The sequence below is a fragment of the Trachypithecus francoisi genome, unplaced genomic scaffold, assembly GCF_009764315.1.
Source record: "Trachypithecus francoisi isolate TF-2019V2 unplaced genomic scaffold, Tfra_2.0 Lachesis_group1, whole genome shotgun sequence".
NCBI classification, from domain to species: Eukaryota; Metazoa; Chordata; class Mammalia; order Primates; family Cercopithecidae; genus Trachypithecus; species Trachypithecus francoisi.
Window position 1 is genome coordinate 16,964,722 of NW_022681454.1, and position 22,789 is coordinate 16,987,510.

General features: G+C 37.0%; 2 protein-coding genes across 12 annotated transcripts in view; one reads left to right on the forward strand and one right to left on the reverse strand.

Moving 5' to 3' along the window:
- NCAPG (non-SMC condensin I complex subunit G) overlaps window positions 1-2,382 on the forward strand; it is a 39,311-nt gene extending 36,929 nt beyond the window's left edge. Inside the window, exons 20-21 of one of the 2 annotated variants that reach the window (XM_033213865.1) lie at window positions 1,194-1,263; window positions 2,176-2,382. In XM_033213865.1, the coding sequence (XP_033069756.1) occupies window positions 1,194-1,263; window positions 2,176-2,299 (194 nt within the window). In that variant the 3' untranslated portion in view covers window positions 2,300-2,382. Of the gene's footprint in view, window positions 1-1,191; window positions 1,264-2,175 lie in introns of both variants that reach the window. The other variant, XM_033213866.1, reaches the window with a different exon arrangement.
- The window catches only part of LCORL (ligand dependent nuclear receptor corepressor like), a 188,119-nt gene continuing 165,393 nt past the window's right edge, over window positions 64-22,789 (reverse strand). For 8 of the 10 annotated variants that reach the window (XM_033213847.1, XM_033213845.1, XM_033213851.1 and 5 more), the window contains one exon: window positions 4,591-4,741. In XM_033213847.1, coding sequence (XP_033069738.1) covers window positions 4,728-4,741 — 14 coding nt within the window. In that variant the 3' untranslated portion in view covers window positions 4,591-4,727. Of the gene's footprint in view, window positions 4,742-22,789 lie in introns of all 10 variants that reach the window. The other 2 variants (XM_033213860.1, XM_033213855.1) reach the window with 1 other exon arrangement.

Consider the following 22,789-nt stretch of genomic DNA (forward strand, 5'->3'; position numbering starts at 1 on the left):
CTGCTGGCACAGTAAATGCTGACTACTAGGGGTCACTTGGAAAAAAATCTGAAATTCAAGATATTTTTATTGTTTTATTATTTCCTCATTACAAAAGCAATGCATGCTTATTACAGAAGAATCAGAAAGTACATCCAGGCAAACTACTATAAGGAACACTAATAATCCCACCCATGAGCCAACCATGATTTTAATTTTAGAAATCTATTTTTTAAGGCCCTTTTCGATGCAGATTTAATTTTTTCTAAAATTGAGTCTGGAATATTGTTTTGTAACCAGTAAATTATTTAAATACCGATTGCTGGCTATTGTTCCAAGTTAGTCCCATATTGTTGGATGTTTTCTTGGGGATAAATCCATTTAGTAAAAGCAGGTAAGGAGTAGAAAAAAGTGCCACATGAATGAAGTAGAGTATATAATTTTCAAACAGACTGTCACATTGAACAGTTTGGTTTTGATCAGATTTTTTTTGTGGTATATCACACCATGAGAACACCATCCTTTTTAATACACCAAACTTCATGTATTCATACTGTTGTATTTCTTATAAATGAGAAACATCACAAGCCAAACTTTGTCTTACTCCTTAACCTTGTAAATTTCTAGTAAGTAGAATCTTATAATCCCTAGTATATAAAGGTTCTGGTTTTTACATTGAAATATATTTTAGAACACATATTTGAATTGGTCATGTATATGTTATTTTACAAGAAGCCATTATTACCTTACTGATTAATGTTCTATTTGTTTTATCACCTTCCAAGAAAAAAATAAGTTCTGTTTCTTTAGCACCTGTTTATGCACCTAACCTACCTTTCTAACCTTTAATTTTCATGAGTCTCTCCACAGACTTTGTGCTATAGCAATAATATAGGTACTTCATTATAACACATTTTTCATATACTCTGTCCTCAAATATATTGAACTAAAATTTGCCTTCTTTTAACTTGCTTGAAATTTCCTTATTTTCCCTTACTCATTATTAGTGCTTACAAAATAAATTTTTAATCTTGCTTGGGTTCCTTTTTCTGTGGTAGTGGTAACTAGTACCAAGATGGCTAGAACAAGTAGGAGATACATGTGTTGAAAGGATTGTTGTGTTGAAAACAAAGGGTGTAGTTAGCTTAGAAACTAAATTAAAAACAATAAGCAACTGATAATAAATTCTGATAATGAATTATACTGTCTTCAAGGACAGCGAAAAGTGACAGTTTCAGCTAGAACGAACAGGAGGCGTCAGACTGCTGAGGCCGACTCTGAAAGGTATGCCATGCATGTCTAGAATATATAGAGGCCTATCATCACTTTTTCTTTCTAGAAGTAGAAAAAAACTAATTTTCTTGTGAATGAGAGAAAATATATAACAAGATAGTGAAAACTATAAATAGCTGTCTTGGGTATAGAGTCTAAAATTCCATTATCAAGAGCATTTGACTTCTTACGGCGTGTTTGCTTTTGCCAATTAGTTGGCACGGTCTTTAGTGCTATCTTTAATATGTTGTTTCAATTTCTAATTACATGATGTGACTCCTCTTTGATCTTCAGTTAGCAACTCTTGATTTTGATAATATTTGGGTTCTCTACACTTAATGATAGAATAATTCTGTCTATAATTTGGGTATATTGTGTGGTAGAGTGTTTATTTTTGGCTTCTTGTCAATGAAGCCACTGTTAGAGCTGAAAGTTGGTAGCTGTCTTGTATTCATTGGCAAAATTGTATTGTGTGTATTTTCAGTACATAGTTTCACACTATCTTGATTAAATTTAATCAAGAGGGGGAACTTGTTTTTTACTGTGTTTTTGGAATTTATTGCTTAAATCAAGAGAACTTATTTTTTTTCTCACTTCTTGAGTTTCAAAGAAATCTTTTTTGGACAGTTATGGTCCTCGTTTAATTACAAGCTTCATTACAAGTCTGTGGCTTTTTTCCTGTATAACACCAGGTTCCATTATAGTATATAAAATCATTAGCTAGGTTTTCCATGATTCACTTTGCTGGATAGCCAAGTCAGTGTTTTTTGACATTGTTTGATTTTAGTTTTAAGCTAAGTCAATGGAATCAGGCTATCAATTACACACTGATAGAATGTGAGTCAGAAACAAAAAAGTTTTATTTATAAATAAACTGGTTTTAAAGCTTGTATCTAAATTCGTGTATTTTCAACATCTATTTAGTGATCATGAAGTTCCAGAACCAGAATCACAAATGAAGATGAGACTACCAAGACGAGCCAAAACAGCAGCGCTAGAAAAAAGTAAACTTAATTTTGCACAATTTCTCAATGAAGATGTAAGTTAGGAAAGATGATGGAGGTGGAATCCTTTAAGATTATATCCAGTTATTTGCTTTAATAAAGTTAACCTTGTCAAAATCAGAACAAACCTGACATCTTTCTGAAGATTTTCTGCTGTGCGCTTCCATGTTACTTTGGCCTGTATTAAAGCATTAGGACAGCATCAGTTATTATAGTCCAGAACAAATCTGCATCACACCGATTTATCAGAATTTGAGGAGGGCCTAGGAATCTCGTTTTTAAATAGTCTCTCCAAGTGATTCTTATGAACTCTTTATGTTTAAAATCATGTCATTATGGAAAACTTTCAACTGTGACTAGCTAGTAGCTTGCATTTGAGAAGCTTATGACTTAGATGGGCAGAATCAACAAAGATGAAACTGCCTGAGGACATATTTAACAAGTAACATGTCAAGGGAAAATGAAGGAAGTACCACAAACTGGCTAGGAAGAGCTTATCACCAGTGAGGAAGACCAGTATAACGTTCAACAGTTATTTTAACAATCTTATTTTGTGATTCCTACAGTGAAAACGTTTTTGATGATGCTATCTGCCTAGGAAATCTCTCTTCCTAAAGTATTTGCATATGGGAGTCCTTGTTTGTGAATGTTTCCTGGGTTAGGGAGGTGTCAACATAAATGTATATTAACCATGAAGCTGCTCTCTATATTTTTGTCATAATAAAATAATATTTACTGTGGATAATAATTCTAGTGGGAAAATAATGTGACAGGAAGTTCTCTTTATATATGCTACCAATTTATGAGCACTATGTCAATTTCATTTCTTGTCTTTTGAAATTGACACTTGACCTGACTTATGAAACTTGTACGGTATGAAACTGGTCCTCTTTTCTGCAATACCCAACAAAACACCTTTTCTCTTTATTATTCAGAAATGTCCTAACATGGATCTGTTTAAATAATTGTGCTTTTTAAGGCTTATTTATTAGAAGCCATTTACTTAAAGTGAAATTTTAAGATGGAGCTAAAGTAAGATCACTGGTTTTTAGAACCAAATTGCTATACATATGTGCCTCATAGAACTTATAAAAGGAGTCAAAGTTACAAAGCGAGATAGTTATTAAGCAAAAGGAAAAATGGTAATGATAGAAAGTCAGTTAAAAATATATGATTGTTCTTCATTCTGTTTGTTGGCTCTGTGTTCTCCTGTGCTTCAAATTCCTTATGCATTGTTATTTTAAAGATAATTTGCAGGGGGTTGGGAGAAGGACTGAAAAGGTACATTAAGTGTGCTGTAAGGAAAAGTCTTAGAAATATAATAAACTAAAATCCCATTCACACATGGCCAGGCTATCCAAAAAGAAAGAAGCCATGTTCTCATGCGGTTCACCATAGTTTGCTTTCTGTGGCATGGGAAAAACAAATTTAAGCACCAAACCTTTAGTATTCTGAGTGTTCAGTTTTTAGACACAGTCATGTAGCCAATGCTGAAACTGTGCTTTGCACTATTAGAGTTAAAGGTAGGGAATGTCCTGCTTTTAAAAGTCATCCCTTAAAAATAAAAGGCTAAGGTACAATAAAACAGATGTAAATCCATTTACCATTTTTTCATTCAAAACTGGTAACTTACAGAAACCACATAGTATTCTTCTCTACCAAGAGGCACAGATTTGCTAAACAGTAAACATGCAATTGTGCCATTGCTCTTAAAGCCCACAGACTTACAGGTTTAAAATACAGAGAAAGAACTGATCAGCTCACATTCTCCTGTGAATGGAAACATGCTACTTGACAAAAAGCTATGGTCAGCTTGTTTTCTTCTGTACATATATAACTTTGAAGGAGATTTACTTCTAAGAGATACCTTTGCCTTTTCTTTCACCAGTGTGCTTCGAGGTAGTTGGTGTCCACCTGTTTCCTGTTTGACAACTGCTCATGGGCCAGGTCATCACAAATCTTTACAATACTAGCTCTATAAATCACAATGTGTTATATATTAAAACTTTGTGCACAGAAATAAAACTGGGGACAATTACGTATTTAAACTTAGGGCATAAAAAATTCACATAATACCATTAAAAAGAGAAACATCGAACTCCGTTTATACTACAAAATTCCACAATGATCTGATGTAAAACATGTAAAAAACATACAAAGAATATAATCAAAGTGATTAATGCTAATGATTTAATATAAAGACAAATCACAGGACTAGAAATACTTCAAGATCAATTGATAAATGCTTATTGTTCAGAAGGAATACTGACATACAAAATAAAGATAGTGCAAGAAGAACTGCAATCTATTTCTCTTCACTTTTGAGATTTTGGTTATGAACTGTACAGCTCGCTAGAGATGCTGTTGTCAAATTCAGATTCCATTCAATGGGACGATTAAGGCACATCTTAACGGGGCTCAAAGGGCAACGTGCTGTATTCCCATCAGACACATTCAGTTTCTCATCAGTTTTCATTTGTAGCATGCTGGAAGAAAAAGTGTAAGGCATTTTAGTTTTACTTTAATTTCCAAGTAATTATCAACCTTGTAAAAGAACATTTAGTTGTTGTGTTTGGACTTCTAAACTTCAGTGTACATAAAGCATTTATCCTGAAAAATACAACAGTTTTCTCTCCCACCTACTTATTGAACTAAATACAATGAATAATGCCATGTAAACTGTAACTTGAGAAGGCACATATGACTGAAAAAGTAACACTGCATATATGGATTACATCAGTATACATCAGAAAAGATATTTAACCTTGTGAGCCTGGCAGGATTCAACCCTTTTAACTTGCCCTTTTGTGGATCAGGATGAGAGCCACTTTGAGGAAAAAAAGGGATCGACATTTGTTGCCTGTTATGTTCTAGCCACCTTCACATGTATTGTCTCATTTGAATTTCGCAAAAGCCAAGTAAGGTTGGTATGCTTATCCTCACAGTAAACAATAAAATCAAGACGACTCCGAGTTAAGTACAAATATGCCTGAGGTCATACAGTCACCTGCCTGGAACTGGAATACAGCCCTTTCTCTTTTCCTTATGCTTATCTACTAGCTCTCTAATGAGGCTGGAAAATCATCAGGAATTAAACTTACGGCCAGCTCATCAGAGGAGCATGCGGCATCCACAGGATACTTATTCTGGTTGTCTATTTCAAATAATTTTTTACACTGATGGGAAAGTTGGCTTATTTGGATTTATATTAGGTTGGTCAGCTCTCTTCAACATTATTCTTTAATGTTCTGGACTGGTGTCTTATTCCACAAGTTCATGAGAACAGTTCCGTCTGTTCCTAAATGTTCCCACATAGGGAACCTTGCTCACCACTCTGCTTAACCAAACCTTTACCCATGCCTAATCCAATCTCACATCTCTCAGCGTCCTCTCAGTAAAACATTGCATTGGATAGTGAACTATTGGGTTCTCCACTATTGTTTCATGTCTAATAGTCTGATAACCCCCTCTAGATCAGAAGGAAAGGATGCTAACATTTTTTCTGTGAAGATAAGCACAGTGCTAAATACATAGTAATTACTCAAAAATTCAGTAAACATTTATAAAAAGCCTGTTGTGAAACATCTGGAGCAGAGTGCTACTCTTCAGAATCACAGACACGTGACACTCAAAAGGGGAGCTAGTCCACTCTTTGCGTAATGAATATGCCATCCCTAGTTTTAAGTATTACAGTCCACATATTCAGGTGTGAATCCTTATGTTTATAAACTATTCAGCTCTCTAATTCACTTGACATTTAACTATGGTTAGTTAATTTGAACTATATCACTCCTAAGCTTTCTCCAACTGTAGCTCTACAAATCTTCCTATTAGCAATGAGGTTCAGTGTCTCATATTTAAGTGACTTGGTAGAGTTGGGAAATGGGAGCATCCAGACTCCAGTAGATCCCTCCTTGCAACCTCAACCAACCAACCCATACGCCATTCAATAAGCCAAATCCGTTATATCCTGTTTTACCACCACTAACATATCTAACTGCATTCTCCCCAAACAGTCCCAGTCCCACAGAATACAGTTTCAATTTGTATAGATACTAGACAAAATGATAAACTACCAGGTAGCTTAGTATGCATCAAAAGTAGTAAACCACTTTTTTGAAAAGCTAAAACAGATGTGATTAAAAAATAACATATTTAAAGTATATGTGACAAATGAGAGATCCAAAATACAATATTTTCATACATATTAGAAATCATAACTGAATTTTGAAAAAAATTTAATTATTATTAAAATGTCCTCAGGGACTTCATTTTTGTGTTTCAAGTTAGCAAAACTCAGATAAAGCCATTTCCTTTCTCCAAGGACTGCTAGCCTTCATATTTGCATTGCTTGTATTTTCAAAGCAAAAGTTTGATGTACACCTTTTTGAGAAACTCTAAGGCAAGCTATAAAAACACAATTATATTAATCAAGATAGATTGGTAGGCAAGTATAGTATTAAACTCCAAAAAAGAAAATGAAGGCATAGAACAAATAATCATGGTCATAAACAAAAACAAATTTTGTTTTGTTTGCTGTTTGTTTGACTAAGGTGTTTTCATCACAGAAGAAGAATACTTTAATAACTACATGATTTTCCTTTTCAAAAACATAAGGCAGTTTTCTTAGGTAACTTTTCTAGAATGGTATACTATAAATCTGGGTACACAGATCCTACAGGTGCACAAAACTATACTTACGTATGGGGAGAAAATGTCAGTTTTGAAAAAAAACTAAATTTACTGATATACAGCTTGACATTTAATTCATATATACTTAAAAAACAATGGATGTGCAAAGTTTGGGCAGTACTGCTCTATAGAATTCTTAGAATACAGCTATCTTTGGAAATGCTGGAACCAGAGGCATTAGAACATTACAGCTAGAAAGTACCTTTCTAGATGTTTGTTTTTTGAGACAGAGTCTTGCTCTGTGGCCCAGGTTGGAGTGCAGTGGCACCATCATGGCTCACTGCAGCCTCCAACTCCTGCACTCAAGCAGTCCTTCTGCCTCAGCCTCCTGAGTAGCTGAGACTACGAGTGTGTGCCATCACACCCAAATAATTTTTAAATTTTGAAGAGACAGGGTCTTGCTGTGTTTTCCAGGCTAGTCTCAAATTCCTGGCCTCAAGCAATCCTCCTGCCTCAGCCTCCAGTGTAAACACTGGGATTACAGGTGTGAGCCACAACACTTGGCCAGATTTTAGTTTTTTAAGAGAGTAGGAAAATAAACTGCCCCTTTTTCGGGTCTTCTAAAACCAGATGTATGTGGACTAACATAAGAACCTGGTTCTCTGATTAGTGCTTAATCAAGACTTTTCAATTCCATTTTCAACACCAGAGTCAATGAAATTATTTAACATTTATTGAATACCTCAGAAAGTGCTTTCGTGATACAAAGATGAGGAGGACACAGTCAGTGCTTTCAAAGAGTATGCAATATAGAGGATTTAAAAAAAATACTCCTTTATATTTGGAAATTAAAATTTTGACTAGTTAGGTTTAATGTCAGGAATTTGCCGTATAATCATACACATCTGTACAAAGTGAAAAATAAATGTTCTCAACCTTTGATGCCATTTTTGTAGAGTTTTTTTGTCTTGTGCATTTTTAAAATAGATAATACATTTGCAAAATTAAAAACATCAATCAGCGTGTAATCCCAGCACTATGGGAGGCTGAGGTGGGTGGACTGGTTGAGCCCAGGAGTCTGAGACCAGCCTCGGCAACACGGCAAAACCCTCTCTATAAACAGTACAAATATTAGTCCCAGCTACTTAGGAGGCTGAGGTGGGAGGATTGCTTGAGCCTGGGAGTTCGAGGCTGCAGTGCGCTGAGATTGTGCCATTGCACTCCAGCATGGGCAACAGAGACCCTGTCTCAGAAAAAAAAAAAAAAAAATCGGTCAGTGAAAAATGTCATACAATGGGAAGAGGTCTATCAGTGCTTCTAGCCCCTCTTCTGGGGCAACTATTGTTACCATTTTATTGTCTATTCTTCAGATAGTCCCCTCACATTGAAATATGTAGGTATCTGTGTTTCAACTCTCTCCCTGTACACAATTCTACCATTCTGTATGCTGTTCTGTATCTTGCTTTAAAATACATATTTTGGATACTGTTTCATATTTGTAAAATGAATACTCAAGTCTTTTAACAGCTACATAGATTTCTACTTTATGGCTAAATCATAATTGATTTTATCAGTCCTCAATTGACAGAATTTTTGGCTGTTTTAATCTATTGCATAAAATAGCAATGATGCATTGAATATTCTTGCATGTGTTCAAGTATATCTATAGAGTTGATGAGGAGTAGAAAAGCTGGGTCAAAAGGTGCTTTTACATTTTTGATATTATCAAAGTGCTCTTCGGAGACTGTACCATTTTACACTTTGATCAACAATGTGTGAAAAGGTCTTTCATTCCTCTTACTCTAACCAATAATGTGTAATAAAACTTACAGATCTTTGAAAATCTGATGTTAAAAAGTGGCATACCATTGTTTTAATTCGCATTTCTTTTATGAATAAGGTTAAGCATATTTTAATGTTTTAGAAGCCATTTGTGTTCCCTTTTTATGTGTTCTTTGCCAATTAGGATAATTTTTTCTTGTAGTTATGAAAATTAATCCTTTGTTCTATAGTGATTTGCGATCCCACTCTCCTCCCCCGCATCCAGTTTATATCTCCTTATGTTGATTTTCTCGTGAATCCATTCTAAATTCTATGTCATCAGATTTATCCCTCTTATGTCATGGCTTCTCTGTTTCATAAAATTAGAAAGCTGAAAGCAGTAGCAGTTAAGTCATCTGAGAAAGTGACTTTATATGTCTATATCCTGGATTCTAATGAAAGCTCAGCAATAGTATGTATACAGTGGTACTCTTGAGAGTAGAGTTGGGGAAAAGAATGTAAAGACCTGGGCTCAATTTCTGACAATAATCACAATAATAATGTCCCTGGACAAGTAACCTTAACCTCCTGCCTCATTTTCTTCATAAAAAACAAAAAACAAAAAAACACTTTCGCGCCTTATCTTAGAGAGGTTTGACAATTTAATAAGAGCCAATTAGCATGCCTTAAAAACCATAAGGAGCTCTATACAAATACAAAGGCTTAGTTTACTGCGTATTTTGGTGAAAAGAGAAAGAAGTGGGAGGAGAAGTGCTTATCGTAAGTAAGGACTCTTCTCTATCAAACTAGGAAACTAATGGAGGTGAGGGTTGAAAAAGGGCAAGAGGACTCTGAAATGGTTAGTAGGCATCTAAGCCTATTTTTGATTCTTCAGTAATCCCATGGACCCAAAGATAGAGTCCATCTCCACATCTGAATGGAAGTTTATAGAGTATGTGCATTTGCAAAGTGTAAAAGATAGAAATCTCTTGGGAGTCATAGAAATCCAAAGAATTTGTGATTTAAATTAATGATTATTGATAAGTCTAATCTTCACAAAATTGTATCTAGCTCTAATAATTTAAACTTGTATTACTGGAGATATGCAATGTTCATTTCTGTCATAGGGACAATAAACTTGAATGTTACCTAGCTGACTCTTGCAGGAAACACATTTTGGTATAACCAAGACAGGTCTGAAAATATCACTTACAGAACAGTAGCTACGTACCAGGCAGTGTGCTAAAAGCCTTTTTTTTCTTTTCTTTTTTTTTTTTTTAACACTATCACATTCAGTCCTAACAACTATTCACTGAAGCTCACAGAAGTAAAATGACTTACCCAAGCCACATAACTCGTAAATAGAAGTCTCCAGGGCCTATGACCTATTACCTTGTAATGCATACTAACTCTTGGATTGTTCTAATTCTGTCATGATTCTCCATGTTAATACCCATTTTTCTATTCTTCAGAATGCTTAACATGTGAGATTAGTGGACAAGTGTATGGTTTATGGGTTTAAAACAGAAAGATGTGCCTAAGGCTACAGTTATAACCCTATCCAGGAGAGTTAAATATTTAATGCATGAAGTTTCCTCATGGCATAAACTAAATAAGCAGCAGCTACTCATATCCTTCAATTCCTGAAAGAGAAGAATAATGTTAGGGCATAGACTGACATGTTTTTGAGCGCTAACAGAGTATTCTTTAGGTCAAGAGTTTCAGGGAACACAAGTTCATCTTTTTAAAGGGAGACGTCAGCTGTATCACAGATAAACTGGGCTCTGGTACAGGATTTGGACTTGGAATAGTTAATGTACTTGACACTGTCAAATTTGAACTCATCTATTTAACTCCAAATTCTGGATGACGGCTTACTTTCTTTTGGAATGGTGTCTTCTAAGTGTTACTACAGTAAAAATTTACTGACTAGCTATTATGGCTCAGCTCTGTCCTATAGCTTGATGTCTCCACAAATCTATCCAAATATCACCAAAGGTATGTTAAGCACACGAACCTAGATGAGAGAACCTTCATGAAGGTCACTTATCATTTCTTCTAACCCTCAAGCAGTACTTGCTTAACATATTAGGAGTATTAAAAAAGTGATGGTATCTACCTTTAAGGGTTTTGCAGCTTGGTAAGGAGGCACAGTGAGAAAGTATTCACAAATTACCAGAATAAAACAGCAGCATGCAATAAATATAAAGGAGTAACTAAGGACTAAGGGATTACAGAGAAGGGAAAGATTAATCCCAGCAGAGTGGGGAGACAAGGGGAAGAAACATTTGATAACGGCCTTTAGGGATAAGGATGTTGGTAAGCTGGGGCAGAAGGAAGATTTGTAGAGCTCGAGTTCTGATCCTGAGTCCAATCACTGGCCAGCTAAATGCACATTTCTTAATCTTTCTAAGCTTCAATGAAGATAATGAAAGTCACTACTTTTTATGGGTAATGGGACTGTTAAATGAATTTATGTAAAGCACTTGGCATAGAGAATAGAATGCACATAAAATGCCTGGCATTTTGACTGGACACATAATAAGGACACAGTAAATGTGAGTTAATGTTAGTACTATTAACAAAACATAAGACAATCGAAGGTACCCTTGTTTTCACTGGGGATAAAATATGGCAGATATGTGTATGATTTGTTTCTGCACTGTACCATATTAGGTTATTCCTGTAACTCTCATAAACAGATATAATGATTTAATTTGTGTAGACAGATAATACAATCGTTTAATTTTGAGTCCCTGGGCTTAAGGGAGATCAAAAGATCTAGCCAAGTAAACACAGTTTGTAAGGGTGACCATGAGGTCTAAAATGTGAATAAACCGTTTCTTTTGGTTGGCAAACAGGTAAGTTTAGATTGCAATTGCTTTAAAAAAAAAAAAAAACACTTAGTTTTTCTCAAAATTTTCCTTTGTTAGGATACTGATGAATTTAAAGGCTTTGGTAGATAAAGTAGAAGATTATATAGACTTTTTCTCTACTTGCTTGCGATTACTGTATTTGGAGTAGAAGAACATGATGGTTAAGAACCAGACTCTAAAGACCAACAGTCTTGGGGTGTAATCCTAGATTTGCAATTTGATACAGCCAATTTCAGGAAAATTATTTATATTTACTTTGTTTTGAGTATAAAGGTGACACGAAGACTGGCACTCTGGTGCACAGTGTGTGGTTAATAACTAGTAAGTGTTATGACCATTAGAGCAAACTATGGCAGTCAGGAATTCACAAGAAAACATCTAGAATTAAAAAAATAGTTTTCTCCTGATAAATGGGAGAGCCACCTGAATTTTTAATTGAATGGAAATGAAGGAAATTATAGTTGGATTAAGGGCAGAGAACCAACAGTCTTCAGAAATTAATGAACACTGTTTGCAATGTTATGCAATTTAGAAATGACCCTTGGCCACGTAGGAACAAAAAAAGACTCCCTGAATTTCTATAATAAAGTATTCAAATACCCAGTAAATATACAAATGTGATTCAGCTACAATTTATAAAAAGAATAAAAATAGGAAATTTTAGTAATGTGAAATTAAAAGCAATTAAGTTGTTGATTTAAAACAATGCCAACCAACTGTAAAAGACTGCAGAAACTGACATGGTTTATAACATTCTGAGACCCTGTTTGCATCTATCTGCCTTCTTAAGAACTTACCAATGATCATAATCCTTTTTTTGATATACTATCAATATCAAATTGATTGCATTAATAGTCCCAACTCTTTACTCATCCTTAAATTTACTTTCTTTGCCCTATCATTTTGCAATGTTCCCATTCTGCCTTACCCACGTGATTTGCTCTGGCCAACAGGATCTTAGCAAATACGATGGACGCTGAAGCTTGAGAAAAATTGCTTGGGCAAACCTGCTGAGTTAGTGTGAGGGACACATGGATCAGAGATAAATGTCCCTCCCACCTGATAGTCAGCTAATACCAGGACATATGAGGGAGGCCAGCCAAGATCAGAAGAACATCCTAGCCTTCTCTGCCAACCACAGACTCATGAATGAAATAAAAATTGCTTATTTTAAGCTAATAAATTTTGGAGTAGTTTGTAATATAGCATTATTGTGGCAATAAATAATAAACCATCTCTTCTCAATTGGATCCTCACCATGAAGCTTAAAAAAGTACAAGGTCTCTCATTCTTTAAAAAATAAAATACAAGACTTTACTCAATCTTTAGTTTTCCTCAAGATAACAGTTTTATAACTAGATTACTTTAAGGAGTTATCCTGTACTTGCTGTCACCATTTCCTTAGCTCCTCATTCCTTAAGCGATTCCAATATGGCTTCCAGTGCTTTTACTCCAAGAAAACAGCACTTACTAAAGCCATGAATGGCATTCACATTGATAATTCCAGTGAATTTTAGTTTTTGCCCCCTTGGCAGCATTCAATATTGTTGACCATTTCTTCTGCTATGAACTTGTGTTTCTCCTAAATTCCTATGTCAAAGCCCTAACCCTGAAGGTGACTGAATTTGGGGACAGAACCTTTAGGAGGTAATTAAGGTCATGAGTGAAGCTCTAATCTGATGAGGCTGGTGTTACTGTAAGAGGAGGAAGGGATACCAGAGGGTCCTCTCTGCCATGTGAGGACACAGCAAGAAGGTAGCTATTTGCAAGCTATCTATCAGCTTGCAAACCAAACTTGCTGGACCTTGATCTTGGACTTTCCAGCCTCCAAAACTTTGAGAAAAAAATGTTCTGTCGTTTAAGTCATGCAGTCTATGTTATTTTGTTGTGGTAACCCAAGGAGACTAAAGCACCCTCTTTCATGAACTCATTTCTTTTGACTTTTGAGACAAAACACACTTTCCTCTTGCCTCTTCCATCCCAAGTCATCCTACTTTACTTGGATAATGAAAGTTGGAATTTCTCAAGGATGAGTCCTAGTCTTTCTTTTCTCCTTTATTCTATAAAGTCTATTTGGGGGTGTCCTCACAGTTTCAGTCATCAATGATATCCTAGATGTCTCAACTCCATTCACAGCTTATGCATTTCTTATTCAGAAAGGATTTCCCTGCAACTCAACCTAAAGTAGCTCCCCCTAGAAACTCCTTTCTATCATCCAATTTCATTAACACAATTTATCACTGCTTTATGTTTTCTATTATTGTTTTTCTCTCTTACTAAAATACAGACAGATGAGAATAGAGATCCTTGTTGTTCTTGTTCAGCATTTTATCTGCAGTACTTGGCACAAGAAACGACAAATATTTGCTGAAAGAAAAAAATGATTTCTGCTTCTGGCCATGATGAAGTAACAGGGTAGCTGGGACCAGATACGTGGCTTACTGCCTGGAGAGTTTTCAGGCTACACGATAGGGAGAGAACCCCAACAGAGCCTAGAAATATTCCTGAGTTGGGGAGACAGTGACTGGAGTTCAAGAAGTCCCAGGTGACTAGAATCTGTGGGTTAGAGTATAGGAGAGAGATGGGGGTGAGGGGAGAAAGGAGAGAGAAAGAGACAGACAGATCTGCAGAGGATTTTCCTTGGGTTAAAGATAAATAAACACTGATCAGCGGATAAGTATTTCTCAAGTCTGTGAAAAGAATCAATGAAAAGGACCAGGTAATAATTTTCTGGAGGCTATTTAGAACTGGATATAATTGACCTCCTGACACATGCAGCATTTAGTAAAGTCCTCAGGTGGGTATTGGATTGCCTCTATAGTGAGGTCAACTTAGCCCTAGAGCAGGACTTCTTAACCTCAGCTTCACTAACATTTGGGACCAGATAATTATTTGTTGTGGGGGCTGTGCTAGACATAGTAGAATTTTTAGTAGCATCCCTAGACTTTTTCCACTAGATGCCAATAGCACCTTCTAAGTGTAATAGTACAAAATGTCTCTGTACATGACCAAATATCCTCTATGAGGCAAAATCATCCCTGGTTGTAAACTACTGTCTGAGATTAAAGGCTGTTCTGGCTCTGCCCAACAATGCTTAAGACATGAAAGAATCAAAATGTTTCTCAATAAGTTAATGGTGTCCCAGAACAGAGACCAAGAACATTTAACATTGCAAAAATTCCAGATCACAATAATATAAAATTCACAATGTCTGGCATCCCACTGAAAATTACCAAAAAAAAATATGATCCATAATAAGGGGAAAAATCATTAAAGAAATAAATAAATAACACAGATTGTGAAATTAGTACATGATGATGTTAATGGAGATATTTTAAATATACTTCATAATTTCAAGAAGTTGAAGAAAGCATGAGCATGACGTGGACAAATATGGTAGATATAAAAAATACGGAATTTGAACTTCCAGAGTTGACAAACCATTTATAAAATAAAAAATATCCTAGATGGTATTAATAGCAGATTAAACAATGCCAAAGAAATGATTAGTGAACTTAAAAACATAGGAATAGTAATATGCAGAATGAAAGTAAGAAGAGAAAAAAAAAACTAAGCAAAAATGAATTGAGTATCAGTGACCTGTGGGATAAATACATGTGATTTATATTCCAGAAAGAGAGGAGAGTGGAGAGGGACAGAAATATATTTAAAGAAATTGGCCAGACACAGTGGCTGATGCCTGTAATCCCAGCACTTTGGGAGGCCGAGGCAGGCGGATCACCTGAGGTCAGGAGTTTGAGACCAGCCTGACCAATACGGAGAAACCGTCTCTACTAAAAAAAAAAAAAAAAAAAAAAATACAAAATTAGCCGGGCATAGTGGCGCACGTAATCCCAGCTACTTGGGAGGCTGAGGCAGGAGAATCGCTTGAACCAGGGAGGTGGAGGTTGTGGTGAGCCAAGATCGTGCCATTGTCCTCCAGCCTCGGCAACAAGAGCGAAACTCCGTCTCAAAATAAAAAATAAAAAATAAAAAAAAGAAATAATGGCTAAAAAATGTCTAAATGTGATTACAAGTATAAACTGATATATTCAAGGAGTTCAACAAACTCCAAGCAGAGAAAACATAAAGGCAACCATACCAAGCCCTTTCATAATCAAACTGTTGATAACCAGTGATAAAGAGAAAATCTTAAAAGCATCTGGCAGAAAAAAGAACATACAGAGGAGCAAATATAAGAATGCCATACCCATCTTCAGAAACAATACAAGCAAGAAGCAAGTATAACAATATCTGTAAAGTACATTCTCCGGCTTAGGATGATTTAACTTAGCATTTTTCAACTTTACAGTGGTGTGAAAGTGATAGGCATTTAGCAGAAACCATGCTTTGAGTACTCATACAACCATTCTGTTTTTCAATGTCAGTATTCTATAAGTTATATGAGATAGTCAACATTTTATTGTAAAATAGGCTTTGTGTTTAATGATTTTGCCTAGCTGTAGGCTAATGTAATGTTCTGAGGACATTTAGGGTAGGTGAGGCTAGGCTGTGATGTTAGATAGGTTAAGTGTATTAAATGAACTTTTGACTTACGGTATTTTCAACTTACAAGGATTTATCGGGAAGTAGCCCCATCATAAGTTGAGGAGCATCAGTACTAAGAGAAAAATATGATCAAATCTGAAATCCATATGCAGAAAAAATACATTTCAAAAACGTGATATATAGACTTTTATAGACATACAAAGGCAGAGTGAATTGATCAACAGCAGACCTGCACTACAAGAAATGCTAAAGGAGGTCATTCAGGCAGAAGAAAAGATATCGGATAGAAATCTGGATCTGTACACAAGAATGAAGAGCACTAGACATGATAAATTCATGGGAAAAATATTTATTTTTCTATTTAAAAAAATCTCTGAATAACTGTGTAAAGAAAAAATAGGAATAATGTACTATGAGGTTTGTACCGTTTACAGAAATAACAGCACAAAGACTTGGAGAAAAAATGCAAACGTATGGTTGTAACAACTTCAGTAAAGTTTCAGGATACCAAATCAATGTACAAAAATCAGTAGCATTTCTATACACCAACAACCATCCAATCTAAGAACCAAATCAAGAAAGCAATCCCATTCATAATAGCCACAAAAGAATAAAATTTGTAGGAATTTATTCTTTATTCTTAGGTACGGCTAACCAGAGAGGTGAAAGATCTGTACAAGGAGAATTACAAAACACTGTTCAAAGAAATCAGAGATGACACAAACAAATAAGAAAACATTCCATGATTATGGGTAAGAAAAAATCAATATTGGGATAAGAAAAATCAAAATTGGGCCATATTGTCCAAAGAATTTTAGGGATTCAATGCTATTCCTATCAGACTGCCAATGACATTCAGATGGAACCAACAAAGAATGTGAATAGCCAAGGCAATCCTAAATAAAAAGAACAAAGCTGGAGGCATCACATTACCTGACTCTGAACTATACTACAAGGCTACTGTATTAGTCCATTTTCACACTGTTGATAGAGACATACCCGAGAATGGGCAATTTACAAAGGAAAGAGGCTTAATGGAGAACCCACAGTTTCACATGGCTGGGGAAGCCTCACAATCATGGCGAAAGGTGAAAGGCATGTCTCACATGGTGGCAGACAAGAGAAGAGAGCTTGTGCAGGAAAACTTCCCCTTACAATAACCATCAGATTTTGTGAGACTCACTATCACAAGAAGAGCATGTGAAAGACCTGCCCCCATGATCCAATTACCTCCCGCCAGGTCCCTCCTACAACACATGGGAATTCAAGATAAGATGTGAATGGGGACACAGCTAAACCATATCATTCTGCTCCTGGTCCCTCCCAAATCTCATATCCTTACATTTCAAAACCAATCATGCCTTCCCAACAGTCCCCCACAGTCTTAACTCATTTCAGCATTAATTCAAAAGTCCACAGTCCAAAGTCTCATCTGAGACAAGGCAAGTCCCTTCCACCTATGAGCCTATAAAATCAGAAGCAAGTTAGTTAACTTCCTAGATACAATGAGGGTAGAGGCATTGAGTAAATACAGCCATTCCAAATTGGAGACACTGGCCAAAACACAGGAGCTAGGGTACTCAAATCTTAAAGCTCTAAAATGATCTCCTTTGACTCCATGTCTCACATCCAGGTCATGCTGATGTAAGAGGTGGGTTACTATGGTCTTAGGCAGCTCCATCCCTGTAGCTTTGCAGGGAATAGCCCCCCTCCTGGCTGCTTTCATGGGATGGCTTTGAGTGTCTGAGGCTTTTCCAGGTGTATGGTCCAAGTTTTGGTGGATCCACCATTCTGGGGTCTGGAGGACAATGGCCCTCTTCTCACAGCTCCACTAGGCAGTGCCCGAGTAGGGACTCTGTGTGCGGGCTCTGACTCCACATTTCCCTCTGTACTGCCCTAGCAGAGGTTCTCCATGAGGGCCCTTCCCCTGCAGCAATCTTTTGCCTGGGCATCCAGGCGTTTCCACACACCTTCTGAAATCTTGGCAGAGGTTCCCAATCCTCAATTCTTGACTTCTGTAAACCCGCAGGCTCAACAGCATGTGGAAGCTGCCAAGGCATTGGGGCTTCCACCCTCTGAAGCAACAGCCTGAGCTGTACCTCGGCCCCTGTTAGTCACACCTGGAGTGGCTGGGATACAGGGCACCAAGTCCCTCATCTGCACACAGCACGGGGACCCTGGGGCTGGCTCACAAAATCACTTTCTCCTAGGCCTCTGGGCCTGTAATGGAAGGGGCTGCTGTGAAGACCTCTGACATGCCTTGGAGACATTTTCCCCATTGACTTGGAGATTAACGTGTGGCTCCTCATTAGTTATGCAAATTTCTGCAGCTGGCTTGAATTTCTCCTCAGAAAATGGGTCTTTCTTTTCTATCAAATTGTCAGGCTGCAAATTTTCCACACTTTTATGCTCTGCTTCCTTTATACAACTGAATGCCTTTAACAGTGCCCAAGTTACCTCTTGAATGCTTTGCTGCTTAGAAATTTCTTCCGCCATATACCCTAAATCATCTCTCTCAAGTTCAAAGTTCCATAAATCTCTAGGGCAGGGGCAAAACATCGCCAATCTCTTTGCTAAAACATAACAAGAGTCACCTTTGCTCCAGTTCCCAACAAGTTCCTCATCTCCATCTGAGACCACCTCAGCCTCGACCTTATTGTCCCTATTGCTATCAGGCTTTTGGTCAAAGCCATTCAACAAGTCTCTAGGAAGTTCCAGATTTTCCCACATTTTCCTGTCTTCTTCTGAGTGCTCCAAACTGTTCCAACCTCTGCCTGTTACCAGTTCCAAGGTTGTTTCCAGATTTTCGGGTATCTTTTCAGCAGCGCCCTACTCTTGGTACCAATTTACTGTATTATTCCATTTTCATGCTGCTGGTAAAGACATACCTGAGACTGGGCAATTTACAAAAGAAAGAGGCTTAATGGAGAACCCACAGTTTCACATGGCTGGGGAAGCCTCACAATCAATGGTGAAAGGTGAAAGGCATGTCTCACATGGTGGCACACAAGAGAAGAGAGCTTATGCAGGAAAACTTCCCCTTATAATAACCATCAGATTTTGTGAGACTCACTATCACAAGAAGAGCATGTGAAAGACCTGCCCCCATGATTCAATTACCTCCCACCAGGTCCCTCCCACAACACGTGGGAATTCAAGATGAAATCTGAGTGGGGACAAAGCCAAACCATATCAGCTACAGTAACCAAAACAGCATGGTACTGGTACAAAAGCAGACACATAGACAAATAGAACCAAAAAGAAGGCTGAGAAATAAAGCTGCGCATCTACAACCATCTGATCCTTGACAAAGCTGACAAAAACAAGCAATGGAAAAAGAACTCCCTATTCAGTATATGGTGCTGGGATAACTGGCTAGCCATATACAGAAGATTGAAACTGGACCACTTCCTCACACCATATACAAAAATCAACTCAAGATGGATTAAAGATTTCAATGTAAAACCTCAAACTATAAAAACCCTGGAGGCTGACCAAGGAAATACCATTCTGGACACAGGTCCTGGCAAAGATGTCACAATGAAGATGCCAAAAGCAACTGCAACAAAACCAAAAATTGACACATAGGACCTAATTAAACTAAATTACCAAGAGAGTAAACAGACAACTGACAGAATGGAAGAATATTTGTCAACCATGTATCCAGCAAAGGTCTAATATCCACAGTTTATAAGATGAACTTATAACAATTAACAAGCAAAAACCAACCCCATTAAAAAGTGGGCAAAGGGGCCGTGCATGGTGGCTCACGCCTGTAATCCCAGCACTTTGGGAGGCTTAGGTGGGTGGATCACCTGAGGTCAGGAGTTCAAGACCAGCCTGGCCAACATGGCGAAATCCTATCTCTACTAAAGATAGAATAATTAGGCGAGCATGTTGGCGGGCGCCTGTAATCCCAGCTACTTGGGAGGCTGAGGCAGGAGAATCACTTGAACACGGGAGGTGGAGGTTGCAGTGAGCTGAGATTGTGCCACTGCACTCCAGCCTGGGCAACAGAGTAAGACTCTGTCTCAGAAAAAAAAAGAAAAATGTGAGCAAAGGACATGAACAGACACTTTTCAAAAGAAGACATTCACACAGCATATGAAAAAATGTTCAATATCATTAATCATTAGAGAAATGCAAATCAAAACCACAAGGAGATACCATTTCTTATCAGTCAGAATGGGTATTAATAAAAAGTCAAAAAAAAAAAAAAAAAACAGATGCTGGCAAAGCTGTGGAGAAAAGGGAATGCTTATACACTGCTGGTGGGAATGTAAATTAGTTCAGCCATTTTGGAAAGCAGTGTGGTGATTTCTCAAAGAGCTAAAAATAGAACTACCATATGACCCAGCAATCCCATTACTGGGTATATACTCAAAGAAATATAAATCATTCTACCACAAAAGACACATGCACATGTACATTTATCACAGCATTATTCACAATAGCAAAGACATGGAATCAACCTAAATCCCATCAATGGTAGAATAAATAAAATGTGTACATATAGACAATGTAATGCTATGCAGCCATAAAAAGCAATGCGATCATGTCCTTTGCAGCGACATGGATGGAGCCGGAGCCCATAATCCTAAGGGAACTAACGCAGGAATGGAAAACAAAACATTTACAAGGATTCTCACTTCTAAGTGGAAGTCAAATACTGAGTACACATGGACCAAAGAAGAGAACGACAGAAAGCGGGGCCTATTTGAGGGTGGAGGGTGGGAGGAGGGAGAGGATTGAAAAATTACTTATTGGGTAGTATGCTTATTACCTGGGTGATGAAATAATCTGCACACCAAATCCCTGTGCCATGCAATTTACCTATATAACAAACTGCATATGTACCCCTGAACCGAAAATAAAGATAAAAAAAATTATTGGCTACTCCTGAAGTACTATATTATTATTTGAAGGCAGAACTCTGGTAAGTTAATGATGTATACTATAAATCCCACAGAAACTGCTTATTTTTATTTTTATTTTTTTTAAAGTGTCTCATTCTGTTGCCCAGCCTGGAGTACCACAGAATGATCTTGGCTCACTGCAACCTCCACCTCCCAGACTCAAGTGATCCTCCTGCTCCAGCCTCCCCAGTGGCTGGGGTCACAGGCACGTGCCACTATACCTGCCTGATTTTTGTGGAGACAGAGTTTCACTATGTTGCCCAGGCTGGTCTTGAACTCCGGGGCTCAAGTGACCTTCCACAGTGGTGGGATTACAGGCATAAGCCACCTCACCTGACCAGCAACCACTTTTTAAAAAGCAAATCAGGAGATTGAAAAAATAGTAAAACACACTGTATTGATCCAAAAGAAGGGTGGAAAAGGGAAAAAAGGGGGAACAAATAGTAGGTGGGACAAATAGAAAATAGAAAGATGGCTGATTTAAACCCAATCATATGAATGGTGACATTAAATGTAAGTGGTCTACTGAAAAGGCAGAGATTGTCACATTGGATAAAAAGGCAAGCCTCGATTCTACGTTGCTTAATAAAAGAGATCACCTTTAAACATAAAGACACAAATAGGTTAAAAATAAAAATATTGTGAAAAGATACACTATGACAACAGTAGTGAAAAGCAAGCTAGAACGACTCTAGTAGTTATCAGATAAATTAGATTTCAGAGTGAGGAACATTTTCAGGATTAAAGAAGAGGTTAATTTCATAATGATAAAAAAGCCAATCAATAAAAAGTACCTAACAATTCTAAATGCATATGCACCTATTTATAGAGCTTCCAAATACATGAAGCAAAACCTAACAGATCTGAAAGGATAAAAAGAAAAATCCACAATCATAGTCACAGATTTTGACATCCCCCTCTCAAAAACAGATAGAACAAGTAGACTGAAATTCACCAAGATGGAAAAATCCTGAACAGTACTAGCAATCATCTTGCTTAACTGACATTTATAGAACATTTCATTCAACAGCAGTAGAATATACATTATTTTCAAGAACACACAGAACATTTACTTTGATTTGCATAGATTCTCGGCCATATAATACACCTCAAAAATTCAAAAAGACTGAATTCACAAACAGTATATTAGAATTAAATTAGAAATCAGCACCAGAGATATCTGAAAAATCCCTAAATATCTGGAAACAAAACAACACATTTCTAGGCAGAGTCTTGCCATGTTGCCCAGGCTGGTCTTGAATTCCTGGGCTCAAGTAATCCTCCTGCCTCAGCCTCCCAAAGTGTTGGAATTACAGGCGTGAGTACTGCGCCCAGCTAATATGTCTCTAAATAATCCATGGGCTAAAGAAGAAATCACAAGAGAAATTAGAAAATATTTTAAATTTAACTAAAATGAAAACACAGCAGAGCAAAATTTGTGATATAGCTGAAGAAGTGTTTAAAGGGAAACTTTATAACATGTTCATATTAGTAAATAATCTTCCTTCTACCACTATAACACACTCTATTACCAATGGTTCTCAAAGTGTACTTCCTGGTCCAGAAGCATAAGTATCACTTGGGCCCCGTCCCATATCTATTCAATTAAACTCTGTGCGTGGATCCAAACAATTGTTTTAACAAGACTTGCCGGTGATTCTGATGCGTACTAAAGTTTGTGAATCACAATGGTCTAAGTATGGTTAGGTGTCTTGCCCCATACCTTTCCTTCTTCACAATGCAACCAGGGAAATCTTCTAGAAAGGAAAATCTGATTATGTCTTATCTTCCCCATCCACTTCCAATTTAAATCTCTGTTCTAAGTGCAATGGGGAGCCAC